Source organism: Diadema setosum, chromosome 21 (genome assembly GCF_964275005.1).
Source record: "Diadema setosum chromosome 21, eeDiaSeto1, whole genome shotgun sequence".
NCBI lineage: Eukaryota > Metazoa > Echinodermata > Echinoidea > Diadematoida > Diadematidae > Diadema > Diadema setosum.
In genome coordinates, this window is record NC_092705.1 from 27,711,391 (window position 1) to 27,727,098 (window position 15,708).

General features: G+C 37.6%; 1 protein-coding gene across 1 annotated transcript in view; it reads right to left on the reverse strand.

Annotated features, from left to right (window-relative positions):
• Positions 1 to 4,347, reverse strand: part of LOC140244567 (uncharacterized) — a 73,433-nt gene extending 69,086 nt beyond the window's left edge. The window contains exon 1 of the mRNA XM_072324193.1: positions 3,924 to 4,347. Within this exon, the coding sequence (XP_072180294.1) occupies positions 3,924 to 4,033 (110 nt within the window). The 5' untranslated portion in view covers positions 4,034 to 4,347. The remainder of the gene's footprint in view (positions 1 to 3,923) is intronic.
• Between the last annotated feature and the right edge of the window lie 11,361 nt (positions 4,348 to 15,708).

Below are 15,708 nucleotides of genomic sequence, written 5' to 3' on the forward strand. Positions count from 1 at the left end.
TGGGCTCACAAGCCTACGGGCAATAGTAAATGTTTTTACTTTTGTGTGCCCTGTCCCTCATGTTGTCTCCATTTATTTCATTTTCATTTTGTATAACATGTACAGTACAGTGCATCCCTTTGTAATGTTCATTTTGGTTTTTGTTTCATGTTTGTGATGTTTATGATATGTATCCTATCTTGACCTGGTCGAATAAATAATGATGATAATAATAATAGTAATAGTAACAACAACAACAACAACAACAACAACACTACTACTACTACTACTACTACTACTACTACTACTAATAGTAATAGTAACAACAACAACAACAATACTACTACTACTACTACTACTACTACTACTACTAATAATAATAATAACGATGATAATAATAATAATGAATACTTTAAATGCATTGTAAAAAGACAGTGTGAGTTAGATAGGAAATAGATTTCTAACATGGCTTAACACCTCCTACAATTGTAAGTATCCTTATTCCTTTCTGGATGTCCTGTACCAAAGACCTTCAAAGTACTGTGAGTCATTATATCTTGAAAGCTCACTTCCCCCTGCTGCACCACCGGGCTGGGAAAGCCATCAACCCTCCTCCTCCCTCTTACTTCCATCTCTAGACAAGGGCTTAGAATTCCTTGGTATGGGGCATGAGGCAATTCTGCCGACGTCGCTTCCTGTTGGCTATACAACAGGACACACATTGACATGCATTTTACACATACACTCTGATGGACTGTCAATCAGAACTACATAATCATACCATTACGTAGTTACAGAGTGAATGGAGACAGGCATGTATGATACGCAATGTAAATATGTATTGATGTCCTACTACATGTTAAACAGGCTGGGCTTTTGACACTTTCTAACTTCTAGTCTTTGATTCTATTTTGTTTCGATTTGCCTTTATTTGTCCTCTTTTAGTCCATGTTTTCAAATACATGTACATGTACAATATATTCTGTAGTATACTCTTACGTTTCCATTCCAGTGTTGTGATTTATAATATTTTTGGAGTTTACTGTAAAAGTGGAAGTTTTCGGGCGTTGAAATATTCACATTTCTCACGCAACCAGAAACTAGCGCACAAATAAAAGCATGCAAATATTGTTGCTTGCCATATGTTCCAGTAGTTGATATCTTGATTCTGCGGAATTAAAAACTCGCGAAACTCTTCTTACCCGACTTAGCATGAAGAATTAGTTGTGCAAAATTATCCACTTTTACAGTACACTTTGACTGGATGCATGATAATCTACATCAGTTTATTAATATGTAGTATACTATTCTAGAGTAAAGACAGTCATGGATGTGATCATCAGGGGTATTGCAGACTACTAGGTACAAATCCTGCATTGAACAGAGTAAGATCGGAAGACTTGGCAGTTTGTAAATACAATAAATTGTTGTGCACATGGCAGAATGCTGTTTGAAGCGCATCTCCCTGTGCATGACAGAATGTTGTTAACCCTACACGCACTCCCACAGCCTTGCAACAATCTGCCATGCGCAGGGAAACATGTCAACGACAATCTGCAATGCGCACAATGAAATGTTTTTTGTAAAGCAGCCAATTCATGACTTCTACCTCTAGTATTCTGAGACAGTCAATTGAAACTCAAATAGACCAAAGATACATACTGTAGCACAAAATCTGGAAGTTATGAACACAGTATGAAGACTTTGCTTAATAGTTTTTGTAAATCTATTTTCCTGAAGACACAGTGTACCGTTGAGTTGGCAATGGGCAAGTACATTGTTCGAATGAAATATTTTATGATGTACACATGCAGCACTGAAGTGTCATGTAAACGGCATGTCAAAGCTACTATATGGACATAATTTTATTTTCGAGTCAAACAAAACAGCCTTTAAATGCATAATGTGGAGTATGCTCAATGCCTCTTACTAAGCTACAAAGTGTCTACCCGTATTTCTGTTCATATTGTGAGTTGCAGTACACTTTTTGATGTGTGCAATAATTCACTGCTCTGCGTAGCATGCATGCACAGTTATAGTACAAATGGCACTATATACTGCACATACAATAACTTGAGGTTTGACTGAATGCCGTTCAAAATGCAGTGAAAAAAACAAAACATACTGTAAAACATGCCTGGATGAATGGAAAAAGAGAATACATGTATTCAATTACTTAACATCAATTTACACACTTTGATAGAAGATGGCTGCCCACAGACCATTGCAAACACTCTACTATACACATGCTGTATCCCATATTTGCGACAAGAGATATAAAGATGTTCATATCTTCTTCAGATCTCTCCCTGAAGCTTTGACAACATGTCTACTTGTAGCCATGAAACGAATCAAGTAATGCTTCTAGTGTCTCAAGCTCTACTTGCTGCAAAATCTAGCAAGTGTTCATCACCAGCCCAATCCCCCTAATGGATGTCCAAAATTACTCAAACAGATGTTTACTCCCTGATTATATAATCCCCTTTATTAGCATTGTGGCCTGGACAAGTTAATTACGGATATCCCAACCCACTCCCAGTATGAGAGCTTCTATCACTGCATGGCAAATCTTCTGCGTGCATTCTTCTCTTCTTTCTCTTCTCCATGTCAGTCAGTTCACAGACATACATACACACAAACACCTCATACACAAACTCACACACACTATACACATACATACACAATTCTTTTTACTAGTACTCTATCATATTTCATGTCTCTGCAACATTTCCACATCTCAAACTCAGACACAGTTCTATCTTTGGTTGAACATTTTTCTATACAATCCTTCTCCAACTTTTTTGTTGTTATTTTTACTTGCCTCCTTTATCTGCACATGATATGCTGAGCTCTCATATATTCCTGAATGTATTCATCTTACTGCAAATACAAGTATCTTCATTTATAAAAGAGCTTGCTTGAAGTATATCTGGGTCATTTTTCATACCAATGAGTTGTTCTATCTTGTTTTGCTTGCTTACATGTAGGTTTGACTCGACTTTTCATTTCCTAACTCATATTTGTGGGTATACAATACTGTAAAAGTGGAAATTTTAGCACATTTCGCACAACCAGAAACTAGTGCAAAAATAAAAGCAAAAATACGTGAATATTTTTGCTTGCCATATGTTCCAGTTGTTGAGGTCTTGATTCCGCAAAGTTAAAAACAGAAGAAACTCTTCTTACCCGGTTGAGCGCGAAAAATAAGTAGCGCGAAAATATCCACTTTTACAGTAGGAGAAAGTGTACATCGCTACAATGTATGCAGACACACAACTCCAATTACATTGTACTCTCTCTGACACACACTTACATCAAATGCACATGATATATTCAGCCACACAATCCATACAGAATACAGCTTGTAGATCTCCAGGTACTGAAGTAGATTCTGGTCCAACACTTTTTGTTTCAGTTGTGATGCTGAAGACAAAATGATTCTTACATGAAATTGCAAATAACTCTACCAATCTGAGAAGGAATGGCAACTGTACAATTTGGATGAAGTAAAATGAGTGAGCCTCTTCTCTATGCCACACACCACATGATAGAATAGATGTCAGCACTAAACACAAGTACTGAAATACAACACAATACAAGAATAAGAACATGAATGACTTTAAAATGATTGTACATGGATAAAACAAGTTTTACACGATGTATCCGTGTGTACTGTTTCATTCATTTTGAGGTGACTTGGAAAATTATGCACAAGACATCCAGAGAGTTTCTAGTGTCTAGGCCTAGGTTGTTGTTGTTGTTTCTTTTTTTTTGGGGGGGGGAGGGGGAGGTAAAGATTGTATGAAAGTCTGCAACACACTAACTTCACAAGCACTCTCAATAAAATAACTGGCTAATGTTTTGAATGAAATTCTTTTTCCCCCTTCTTTCCCCATGACCCATGTCTACATCCACAGAAGATATGAACTCCTTGTTCCACTTACCTTACATTCCTGGCATCTCCACATAGAATAGTTCCTGTCGCAATCAAACCGATGAATAATGCTCGCATATTCCTCATGCATGGCCCGTATTTCCTCTTCTTTTCTGACATGTTTTCGTAAACATTCGATACACTCCTCAGTGCTCTTATTTAAACAATCATTTTGAGGGCTCTCCCCTAAACTGGCTAGTGTCCTCCAACTACAAAATCCCATCCTGTAAGAATCATCAGTATATCTTGTCCTTCCTGTTTCGTTGCAAATGCTATTTACTGTGTCATTACTGACAGTTGTGTAGTTAGTAGATCTAGGTCTAGTTGTGTCAGCTGTAGCATTGTTATCACAGTCGTTTGCGCTCAAACTTGGCATACATACATTTTGTGTTGGCCCCGTTGGGACCCATGTCGACGTCTTCATAGGTGTCGATGGCAAGTTTGTCGCTGCTAGCACCAAGTAGCTGTCCATGTCGACTGCAAAAGGCAGCAGGAGCAATGCACGAAATATGAGGCAGGCGAGTAAGAAAAACCAATGAACCAAGGGTTTCGCCGCCAATATTTTAAAAGAACCCCCATCGTAAAATCTCAAAGTCATATTTCAGACATGTAGACCAGGGTGCGTGGCGATCGTCATGTGCGAGAGATGTGGTGATTTTCGGCTTGGCTACGCTCAAAAAATAGCGTCGAGGCTGGACTTGGTTGCTTAGAATCACCTGGACTTGGAACGAATCCTGTTGGATGCTGAATTTCTGCTGCCGAGACATGGGCAGGATGAGGTGACATGATCCTCCAACGTACAACGCACAAACGACAGGCACACCGCTGCATACTAACACCGGCTCTATGAACACTGCCCGTTTTGCCTCCTCGTATTCCTGATGAATCCACCCATTCAAACACGTCAAATTCTCCCCGCGGAATGGCGAGTATCTCCAGTATATCTTCCGTGCAAAAGTCAGGATTTTCCTTCGATTTTTACGACGGTAACATGGTGAAAACCTAGAGGTATTTTCACATAAAAACCAACAGAGTCGCCATCTTGGCAGATTTCACGCATTCCTCCACACCGCGCATGCTCCAAGGAAAAAAAAAAGGACAAAAATTAATTGACGGCGCTCGAACGGCGAAAGCCCCGTCTATATCGTGCATATCATAGCTGCTTGCTAGCAGGGGACTGGATGTAAGACCCGAGCAAGGACGCTGCACAGATCATAAGTGGAATCATTCGAAATTAACCTTCTAAATGGAATAAGTCATCAACATTTAAAATATCCACCTGACACATAATCTAAAATAAACCGCGCTTGGCTAGGAAAGGATTCACGCCATAATACTGTTTCATGGCAATCTCAATTAGATAAGACTTTTAATTGAATCAATTTTTTCCACTACAGTCGAATACATTTGTTTATCTAATTACGATTTATTTAGTCGCATATCAGCCCCTCCTTACATCGTGAGAAACGTTCATAAATACGTAGTTCAATAGCAGTTGCACATCTTTGTATACATCATAGAAATGGCAAAACGTTGAATCTCCACCTCTATTGACGGGGCATGGTAATAACCTGCAATGGTGCTGCTGTGAAGGAGTGGTCGTACACTGCGATGCACGGATGCATGATTTCCCGCGCGATTCGTTCGTCAATGTATTCATACAAACCAGCGCGACACACACATTGCGACAATACAGTATGCAACAAGGGGCTACATGTACTACCAAACGCGCACACGGCGCAATGATCAATGCTATTTCTTGCCCATTTTGTTCCCAAATAAGAAGTCTAGTGAGTTTGTCCATATGCGTTCGTTACACGTGGCAGTTGGGTGCACGCTAATCCAAACATTTCCCTGTTTGTTTCGCTCGCATCAAGAAATATTCCTTTTCTCTGCATTTTCGATAACTACCTGGGGATTTGTTTTTTGTTGAGCTGGTGCTAGGAAAATGTTATCATGATAGCACGCTTAGAAGACAATAATTAATGCTGCTGAGTTCACGAAATACTGATTTGAAGTACGATTACATCGCATTGCTTTTACAGCAATATTTCCCACGAGACACACTGCGAGGGAAGGTCTTCAATAACAGCTGATCTCTCTATGCGCGTATTGGACGCGCGAAAGGGCGGGTCGTAGTTATGGGAGGGGCTGTGTGATGTCCACGCCCAACTTTTGAAATCCTCTCTCCCTCTCTCCCCCTCTCTCTCTCAGGAGTCTGGCTGCGCATACTAAGTAGTACATAATATCTGCATTTTAGTACAATGTATAGGGTCTACTATAATTGAATTTTATTGCGTCTGTCTTAAAAGAAGAGATTCTCCCCTCCCCATGCCTAGTCACCAAAACCCTCTTCCTCCGCCCACCGGAATCCTTTTGATCCATCTTGTAAAGCAAAGACAAATGGTTACCAGAATACTCTCCTGTTGTCTGACATTGGATAATGTAAATACTGTCACTTTTTTTTTTAATTCGTTGCTCATGTGGCGCAAACTAGGTTAGTTTCTGCATTATCAGTGCATGTACAATTTTTTTATTTTTTTTTTTTGGGGGGGGGGGGTTGCTTATCCACTTTGAGGTCATAAGTGCTCTTTTTCTTCACTCAAAATAAATAGCTGAATAAATCAGAAACAAGAAATCACAGCAAATTCAGAAATGCACAGAAAGAGGAAAAGATTTGAGCAAATTTGATCTGAGCAAATGTATTATAAAGAATCAGAGTGGAGCTCCTAGCAAATTTCATTTCAAATTCATTTTATGAACTCTTCAATCCGTTTAGTGTTCATTTTACCTATCCCAGGCCGTTAAGATGTGTGCGTTATATAGAACGCTTTTACTTTTGTTGATTTATTTGTGATGAATGTTGACAAGTACCTTACCAGTTGCTTCTCCGGGTACCGCTTGGTGGCGTTGTTTGCGCCAATGCAGTAAGCTGTGTTGATACGGGAATTGATGTAAACGTGTTTAAAGGGCCCTCAAAGTGCATTGACTTCTGTTGGTATCGGTTCTGTCTGTACGTCACAATTCCCGATTGTTTTGGTTGTTGAGTCTACAATGCCTCATCACATTAAAAAAAAAAAATAGAAGAAGAAAGATATAACGATGCAGAGATATGGTAGGAAAATATCAAATTGTAATGTGCGCCTGTGTTCCTGATATCATTATAAAGGTCCATTAAAAAGGTGATATTTTCTGAATGTTTTGTTGTATGAAAACGTTTTATTAGCTTTTATTTTTCGATGAAAGGTCGTTCTATCCTCAGTTTTGGACAACCATGAGGAGTACATAGAAGGAGGGAAAAAAGAAGGAGAAAGAGAATTGCACAAATAGTCTAAATACCTGCCCTTGCTTATTGTATAAGTCATACTAAACCATTATTTCATTTCATTTCATTTCATTTCATTTCATTTCATTTCATTTCATTTCATTTCATTTCATTTCATTTCATTTCATTTCAGTTCAGTTCAATTCATTTCAGGTCAATTCATTTCATCTCATTTCATTTCAATTCCAACACATTTTTTTTTTTATGATTACAACATTTGAATAGACAAGATAACACAAAAATGCAATAATAAACAAACTGTGAACAATAATACATGTTTGCAAATTTCAAGACAAATACCGAGAAAAAAAAAGTTGTTGGAAATGGATGCCATGCTGTAAACACCATGCATGCTCTATAGTTGAGACAACTGCATTTATGTGTATGATGTGTGCATATAATCATATAGGTGTGTGTTAATCTATAGTGTGCCTTTGTTTTTTAAATGCAGTGGTTATTCTTTGGTCATAGCCTTTAATTATTATTATGTTGTTTGTCGCCGCCTTTCTTATAGCCAACAGTTTTCTATTGCTTTGTGGGGGATTCTTTACATGCCCTGCCTTTAGCTCTCCTCTACCCATTTCAACAAATGATTTAGTTAATGTCATAATCTAATATGCATCTTTGCAATATACATCCTATTATGTTGTGTTGATTATACTTTATGTATCAACATTTTCTCGAAAATGTATATTTTTAGCATGATATGTTTTGTACATCTATAGTTATTTTCTAAGATGAAATTGAATAAATGAAATGAAATGAAGCATCGCATGACGAGGCTAAAATACACACACACACACACACACAAAAAAAGAATGAAATATCAAATATTAACGTAAGCAACTCGACGGAAATGCATCAGGAGATGGAAGTGACGTCACTCTTGGAATTCTTTCTTAGAGACTTGTGACATTGTATCAGTAGATGACGAGCCATGATGGAATTCCCCACGTTTGAGACGGGTGATTGATTCTTCCAGTCATTGTTATGTATAGAATCCTAACCGTTCAACCCCTTCAAAGATTAACAGCGCTTTATACTTCATATCAATCTGAAATATTCATTGCCATTCGTACTGCCACGTATGACGTTGGCCCTACAGGCATTGCCTTCGCCATGACCTTTTTAATTGACTTCTCTACACTTTCCCGTCCCATTGCTCGCTAATGAAATTCGAATCTTTCATTCTCATATTTTTCTCGCGTTTATTTTTCTTCAATACTTTCCTTTGCCCCCAATCGATCCCTTAGACTAAAAAAAAAAAAAAAAAAAAAAAAAAGATGATAAGCCCTACTGTTTCCTGGACATTATCATTTTACTTTCTTCCTTCCCCATTACAGTCAGGATATTATAGAAGGCTAAGGTTAAGAAGGATTATGTCGTAACTTATAGCGTGAAAACGAATGTGCAGTACTGGCAAAAAAGCAAAGAGAGTCTTGTGGAACAGACTAGCAGAAGCGCGCACGGGTGAAGCGAAGCGTCAGTCTGTGAAAGTGTAGATGGGAGTGTGCGAAACGGCGATTAATTATGCATACCCGCTGGTGACGTTGCAGCAAGTCACGCACGAAAATAAACGAGTGGTGGCGATTAATTATGCATGGATTAGAACAGGGAAGTCGTAAGGCAGCTAGTCATCTTAATTCTATTCAGCATTGTCCATAGCCACAAGTAATATTGATGGGAAATCAGAGAACGTGCAGAGGAAATAATTATTTGAGAGAAAAAAAAAGCAAATAATTTGAACACACGGTACTTAATCGCAAGTAGCGCAGAGTGGTAAATCTTCGTTTTTACGGAGTTCCTATCATTTTCAATCAATGCCAAATATGGGGACAGAAATGAGACTAATGAATACTGACAGTGACGTAACAATATAGGCAAGCAGTATTTGATTATTATTTTTTACGGTTAGTCTTTGATTTTCACTCACCGAAGGGCAAGGCTTATCAAAAATTGACGCATGGTATCAATGTTTTTGTGTTTGTTTGTTTGTTTGTTTGTTTGTTTGTGTACCCGAGTGACATGAAAGGAGAGATCAGTTCGCATTAAGACCGAGGACAATGCTTATTAACATTCCATGTACATTCCTCAAAATTTAAGTATTTAATTAGTCGTCATCAAGAACAGTTCGGTTTGTCTCCGTTCTAGCTCAGTAAATATAAACGTATTTCAGTATAAGTCATCGGAAGGCACGCTATAACAGCACTCTATAACTATAGGCCTACTTGTGATCATATATTTACCTGGTTTCGCGATACTGTTTTAAAGCAAATGTGTAATTTCTGTGTTGTTTCGAGTCTCAGAGTCTAAAATTGTTAATAAAAGAAAGAGAAGAAACTAGAATTGCACAAACGCCTTACAGAAACTTCGTTCACGTAACTTTCTCACGATTAACCCTAATTACCCTTTGAGCATAAAAATGAATAAATAATATATATAGGCCTATATATCATCTTACCTTGCGAGCATGCACTGAGTGACAATTACTACTAATAATGAGATAACGTCATTAGTCGCCTCTTATGGAAATTGACACAGTTAACGGCGGCATGGTAGTAATTATCAAGCCGGTGCTGACCTGGAAATACTAATTGATCATTAACAAAATCACCGAAAATCAGTCTTTGCAACCAAAATAATGTTCCGCAGACCAATGTATATAGGTAAAGTTCAACATCTATACTAATCTTCATGTCTTCGTGCACCCGAGCGCTCTATATTCACGTGGCAAGGCCTATACCTCCGAGTCAGGATCTTTCTCCATTCGTCTTTTGCTTGCATTTCCCTTGTATGCTTGATTATTGTACACTGCAAAAACATCGGTGTTAGATTTAACACCACGGGTGTTAAATCTAACACCGCCAATCAAGTGTCAATAGAGGACCACAACCACAGGTGTAGAAAGTATGTTGTGATCACCTGGTGATGGTGTTGAAAAGTGTTCACCTGGCACTTCATGGTGTTATTTTGACACGGCACCTGGCGATATTTTTGACACTGCTCTGGTGTTAATTCAACAATGACACCGCATGGTGTTGATTTGATATTGCTGGTGTTAATGCCAATGGTATAACACCCGCCAAGCTTCAATTGGAGACCACACCAACTGGTGTTACTGTGGTGTAAATGTGTTCACACCTTCTTTTTTTTTTCAAAAATCAAGTACATTATCGGAAAATTCTTGATCGTCTTGTTGAAGTTCAAAATCAACAAGAAAAAGCAGTAACTAATAAACTATTAAAAAACAATTTTATATATTAATAAGTGACACCCGGAGATGTTGATCTAACACCACAAATGAGCACCGAGAATTTAACACCAGCTCGGTGTTTCATATTTAACACCGGACTTTTTGCATGTATATAGACTGGAAAACTACAGGCCAACTCGTCTTGAAATTCCGTCGAGGACTTTGCCCCCCAAATCGGAACAAAAAAAGAAGAACAAAAACAGAGACTACAACAACAACAAAAAAAAAAAAAACATACAACTCTACAAACAAACAAACAAACAAATACAAAAACGCCCTGGGTGTGACATTGGCTCTGTTCTCATCCCTCAGTTTCAGACACAATGCTTTGATCGCGAGTCGGACAACTTTTAATGATTCAAATGATTCAAACTCTATTTTACTCTATTTTATGTGAAATTTGACATGCGTGTCGTTGAAAATATGCAGCTAGTCAAGAATAACAACATGTTCATGTCTATATGATCAGTACAAACACAAAGAGACATACAATCGTATTTATACACTCTGCGAAAAAAAAAATTAGGTACCCACTCAAAAGAGTTCTGTTCTGCTTTGGAATTTACTCGGAATTTTACATCCTCCTATTAAAATCCAAAAGCTTATTTTTTCTTTGTACAGCCTGTCCCCTCAATACCAACCATGAATAAAATATCTCTCCCTCTTCCTCTCCCTCTTTCCCTCCTCTCTTCCTCCCTATCTATCTATCCATTTATCTATCTATCCATCTATCTTCCATCTATCTATCCATCTATCTTCCATCCATCTATCCATCTATCTTCCATCTATCTATTTATCTATCTATCTATCTATCTATCTATCCAATTATCTATTCATCCATCTATCTATGATATAGTATATCTATTCATCTATTCATCCAGCCATCTATCCATCTATCTATTCATTTATTTATCTATCCATCCACCTACCTATCTATCCAACTATCTATCTATCCATCCATCTATCTCTATCTACATAATATCTAAAGTACTATATATCTACATCTCTCTATTTCTCTTTATCTATCCATCTGATATCTATACACGTTTATTGAAGTGGAAATGAATCAAATCAAATAAAATATGGTACGTTCAAAGTGAGTGCCACTAACTTTACATATCACAAGTGCAGCCGTAACAATTTAGACAGATATTCTTGCATCTTTGCATCAATAAGTTTGTTTGTGTGCAGTGCAAACGTTTTTATGAACGATATTTTGATGTCTGTATAAACCTGATTAGTCAGGTAATGGTATATGGGATAGAGCACAATGTTTTATATGATAACTCATACTAATGAGATATGAATAACCATAAAATGTGACATAATGGTCGCATCATAATATATTGACATTAGTATTCTATCATTAGGCCTATGAATACGCGCTTTTCGACGTCATGATTAAAAAAAAACAACTAAGGATATTTGAGAAAATATTCTGCTGGCACAAACAAACACACAGTCATACTGTGTGTCACCGGTGACACTGTGTGTGACGGTGTCCTGGCGACTGTCCTGGCGACCACCTGTCTATAGCGGCCACCTGCCCTTTATACGACCCCCCCAACAAAAAACAAAACAAAAACAAAACAAAACAAAACAAAACAAAACAAAACCAAAACAAAACAAACTGAAGCAAAACAAAACAAAGCAAAACAAAAACAACAACAAATCAAAACAAACACAAAAACAACAAAAAAACAACAACAATTCCATCCGAGAGAAAACAAAAAACATGTTAAAGAACCTGTATGTAGCGACCACCTGTCTGTAACGGTCACTCTTTTCGTCTCCCTTGGGTGGCCGCTATACACAGGTTTGACTGTATAAGAAAATAGAAAGACGATGCACATGTTTTGACCTGGGTTTATCTCTTCTTTGATTTTTTTTTTTTTTTTTTGTCTTCAGATATACCTTGAACCCGCGCAAAGATTAAAGATGTCGAAACAGCTGATCCTAAACGATCTTTGTGTCTCTCCGGCAGGGTATGTTTGATCAATCATAGAAGCACCAAGTCGATGTGGAATTCAGAGATTAATCTCTACACCTGTCTCGATAATTGGAGTGTACCAACGGACCTTAAATACACCTGTATTTACAAAAACAAACAAACAAACAAACAAACAAACAAACAAACAAACAAACAAACAAACACACGAGAGTTGCCAGTAGTCCCCTCAGATCTCAGGTCAATCTCTCGCAGAATTAAACACAAAAGATACGCAGATTACACAAATGTATTTAAGGAGGAATCCTTTAACCCCAGCTTTTCCAGACTTCTTGAGGGCAGCCTCGAAGTGGAGTGTATAGAGTCGCTATGGGATTTTTGATGTTCCTTGTTGACACCCCCTTAATCACGAAACTCAGTGATTTCCAGTAAAATGTATACACTGTGGATCACGTTCACGTAGTAAAAAGGCCATGATGCATGACCATAAACGTGACAATATATATTCTATCCGGTGTAGGGAAGAATTACGAATTTGCCTGGTAAGTATTTAAGCCTTTTTAACAGACCTCATCCTGGACCTCAGGACAACGTCCGGAGAACAAAATTCCTCGTCCCGGACAATAAAACCGCAGGAGAGCGCGAGGGGTACATGCAGTTTTAGCAAGCACACACCGAAAACTTTCTCCGGGTAGGTTTCCACGAAGGGGGTGTGTCCACTGATGCGACTACCCCACCCAGAACCGTTTACGGCTCTGACCCCGCCCATCGGCCAGCGCCGCCTATTGTTCTACGTTATGCACAGCTTGGTAGGCAACAATGTTAGTAACAAAACGTGTTTACACTAACTGGGCCCCGTTTTATCAAAAGAAATAATCAATTGTAAATTCCATTATCCACACAGCCTGCCATATATAGACTTATGATAGAAATCAACTAATAATCAGTAAATCTTCATAAAACAGGGCCAGGCTGATCTCAAATGCACAGATATCAGTGATTACTACGCACGTGAAGACTGTTGAGGCGTATCAATATTGAGTAATGAGTATATCAAAGGAATATGACCGCATTTTTGTTCTGGTATACAGGTTGTTGTGGTAATGTCGGGGGTAATGTCGCGATAATTACCCTAGCACGCTAGGATAGAATTTGGCAAAAGTTACCACGACAACGTCTGAGCAACTTTTTGCAGGGACCGTTTCAACAGGCAGGGGGAACAAAAAATTACCCAGACGCTATTCGGACGTTGCCGCAGTGATTCTAGTTTGAAAGGCTCTGTTAAAACGGGGCTTAAATTCCCCAGAGAATTCCACAAGAGGGTTTATCAAGAAACATTTGGAAAGGGGATGTCTTGAATGGTTATTTCGTGCAGAAATGCAGAGACAATTTGTTACTGGTTGTTAATTGTTCGGTTGCAATCAAGTTCTCTAAGTTCCTTTAGCAAAATCTAAAAGCCAATTTGTTTAAATCCTATGATTAGTTACTTACCGTGATCATTTGATATAATTATCTGTCCTCATTCGCAATGATGCCTCGCTCGGGTGACTACATTTGACGACATTTTGTTTGACCAATATTGCAATTTCATGTAGCATTGAATCCTTGAGTTTTACCTTGAACATTATAAACTATTTTGTTCATTTCGTAGATTTAATTATAATCTCGACACACTGAATTTCGCATGTGTTTCGTCATCTTTCGTAACTAGCATGTTGTACTAAACGCTTATATTATTTCTTTGGAACCTACATCCTACAAGCATTGCTTTTTAGTAGGTTCCTCATATTTACACATCATTATATTACATGTCCTTATACATTTGTGAAATTATGTCTGAAATTGACTGTTGTGTTAAACATAGTTACTTCGAAATCAAATGGAATGTGAAACCTGAATATGAAATGTGGAATAAGGAACATGATTTTAAAAAAATATATATATATATAAGGAAAATAGATAGGCCTACTTCCCGAAATCGTAGAACCATCCAAGACAATCCTAACCGCCATAAAAAAGTAACAAAATAAACAATATGCATAATCAATTGTGTAACATAAGGTAGAATAAAAGTGCATCTTTATTACCATGGAATAGAAATATTTCTGTCTGTAGTCTTGTAGTATCCAGACACTCTTTTTCTTCGTTTACATTTTGTTTTGATTTGTTTTTTTTTTATTTTTTTTTTTTTTGGGGGGGGGGGAGGGAGGGGCAAACTAAGCCCCGTTCATAAACAAAGTGAACGCTACATATTGTGCACATCATTGTGGCTTGGTGCAAACTTTTGCTTGGAATCCCTCTTTTACACTCTTAAAAATTCAAATGTTGCAATAAACGGGATCATTAAATCATTCGTTGCCCCTCACTTCACACGAGAAACGTTCATTATAAATCTGACCGCCTCATACCTAACATTGGCTGGCTTCAAGGTGTGTGTATAGGCCCAATATGCGTCGAAATCTCCCCTGTTCGAGGGATAGTCTATTTTTAGTCCCGCCTGACTCCCGAAGCATGTGACGCGGTCATTACCTGCGCTATGAACCAAAGTATGGTAATTACACAGATCAGGGGCTACGCAGAATATCGGCTCTTCTGGCGTGCTATTATTATGATACCACGGCTTGAAATAATTCCTGCGAAAAGACCTTCGTCTATGCCCATAGAATTACGCAATACCACACAAATCAATGACTAGACATCAGCTGCCTTGTGAGCCAGGGAGGTGCTCCCTCCTGCTCGAGCTGATATCAAATGGTAATTATCACATATCTTCTATTTTTGTCGATAGAAAAGTGGCATGCGTGTTGCGTTGACCTCATTAAGAGGCACGAGGAGTCATTTTGAAATAAAAAGATATAAATATATATGTATATGATTATATATACATATACGTATACATATACATATGTATATATATGTATATATATATATATATATATACATATACATATATATATATATATATATATATAAAAGGAGGAACAGTGATAGGAATAACCATGTCAAAGCTACGCACTGTTTCCTCCTTCCTTTCCCATATCTCATAAAATATATTATATATTATATCATATATATATATATATATATATATATATATATATATCCGTTTTCATTTATACGGCTTGACAAGAGAAACTAAAAAAGATGTTGCTTGTGATATTATATATATATATATATATATATATATATATATATATATATATATATATATATATATATATATATATATTATGAAAGAGAGAGGGAGAGATAGATACAGGTAGAAAGAT